This window comes from Penaeus monodon, chromosome 27 (assembly GCF_015228065.2).
Source record: "Penaeus monodon isolate SGIC_2016 chromosome 27, NSTDA_Pmon_1, whole genome shotgun sequence".
NCBI lineage: Eukaryota > Metazoa > Arthropoda > Malacostraca > Decapoda > Penaeidae > Penaeus > Penaeus monodon.
Genome location: NC_051412.1, coordinates 2,773,691 through 2,775,662, shown reverse-complemented (window position 1 = coordinate 2,775,662; position 1,972 = coordinate 2,773,691). Strand labels below are relative to the sequence as shown.

The following is a 1,972-nucleotide window of genomic DNA, read 5'->3' as shown; positions in this document are numbered from 1 at the left end:
TGAAGAGTCAAATCTTAAATAACAAGAGAGGAAAAAATTATATCAAACAATGAAAATAAAGAGAAAAGAACAACTGAGAAAAAATACATTCTAAGTTTCTTTTGACTTCAGAAGGAAGCCTAAAATAAAATGAACAGTGTGATTTGACTCACCTGTGTTTGGTTTTGTGCCTCCATGCCACGGTCCATCATCGCCACTGCCTGCTTCTCCACGTCAGAACGAGCTTGCCGCACTAGTCTCTGATCCCTTTCCAGAACCTCCAGCCCTGTTAAATCCACATCACGACCCAGGTGGTCTGAGGGATCAAGAGATGTTTAGCGAAAAGGAACAGTAAAAGTCTGGGCATTCTGGGTACCATAAGAGATGAAACATACATAAAAAATAATCTTAGGAACTTCTAATTCTTCATACAGTGCAACAAAATCTACAGTCTGCCAACTGATAATGATTTTATCTTTCTTTTTCATCTTACTGTGTCTCTAATATTCACGAAAAAGCTTCCAATGCCTTTTACCATAGTATCTAAAAAAAAAAATCTTCAATTATACCTACCTAGTTCACTCAGACTGCTTGCTGCTTTTGTTATATCTCGAGGTCCGTTAGCAAGTTGCTGCTGTAGCCTCTGCGACAACATGAGACAGCGTATGACCCTTCTCAAGAGCTCACAGGTGGCCTGAAGTCTGCCCAGAATGAGTGTGTGCTTCTCCACTCTCTGGTACGGATCCACAACTCGCACTCTTAGCCTCTCCACTCCAGCCAGAAGTGTCTGGGAATACAGACAAATAAAAATGAACAAATTTTTTTCTTTATAAAATTGTGCAACTCCCAAGAGACTTCATAATTTCAGAAGGATCTGATGACAAATAAATAACCTAATGCTCAGTTTTGAGTAACAACCTGTAATTTTTTTAAAAATCAACTGATACATTATAAACCCTTATTTCAATATCAAGAATTCCATATTCTTAACAAAAACTGCCCATTAATCTTCCGGTTTTTATACCTGGATTCTGGTATGCATTGTATTCAGAACATCCTCTAGTGTCTCCACTCCAGTAGCCTGTGACAAAAGGTCTTCATAGTGGCTCCCAACCTGGCTCTCTATCTCCCGTTCTAGGCGGTTAATTCCTGTCAGATTTTGGAAATGACATGAGATGAAAAGTATGACTCAGTTCAGCATGAAATTCACAATCAAAGATATGTAACTGACTTTTTAATGTAATGTTTCCATCATGTACTTCCAGTAATTCTTAACCATAAATCATATTCCTTTGCAAAATTACTAGTTCTTATTCACAATCACTCTACAAGGAATATAAGATAAAGCAACACGAATCTTAATAAAGAACAAGAATAACTGCACTTGTCAATTTATTCATCATTATCCCAATAAAAGCTGCCAAACTCCTGCCAATACTCTAAAACCACATACCAAGAGTAAGTTTATTCAGCTGTTCGGCAATGACAACACCTTGAACCATCTGACTAGTGTGGCTTTGGACATCGAAGTCCTCCTCCAGAAAGGGTGCATACGTAGCTTGAAAAGGAGAGGCATAGATCAGACAGCTAATCAACAGTCAATTACATATTGTATTACAAGACCACAGCATTCAGAAAGATGATGTACTTCTATGTAATACATACTTAGTAAGTAAATGCCTTTTAAAAATAATATCTCATTCATAAATAATGTACAGTAAACTTCAATGGAAAAAAACAACAAAATGTTTAATTACCATCTTCCTGAAATTCTTTAAACACTGTAGCCGACATTGCTGCTGCAGTGTTATGCTGAAAAGATGACTTTATTGACACATACATACATATACATAAAATAAAGACACAAGCATGATCAAGCATATTTCTATACACATTTGAAAGTGGATCCTCATTACTGGAAAACCTTGTATATTCTTTAATGAAACTAGTACAGTAAATATAGCACATAATCAATTGTACTGATATAAAAATT

The 1,972-nt window shown here is 36.2% G+C and overlaps 1 protein-coding gene across 1 annotated transcript in view; it reads right to left on the bottom strand.

Moving 5' to 3' along the window:
* LOC119590544 (conserved oligomeric Golgi complex subunit 5-like) overlaps positions 1–1,972 on the bottom strand; it is a gene marked incomplete in the record, with an annotated part of 11,598 nt that overhangs the window by 8,648 nt on the left and 978 nt on the right. The window contains 5 exon segments of the mRNA XM_037939200.1: positions 153–295; positions 553–766; positions 1,004–1,128; positions 1,433–1,537; positions 1,737–1,791. Coding sequence (XP_037795128.1) covers positions 153–295; positions 553–766; positions 1,004–1,128; positions 1,433–1,537; positions 1,737–1,773 — 624 coding nt within the window.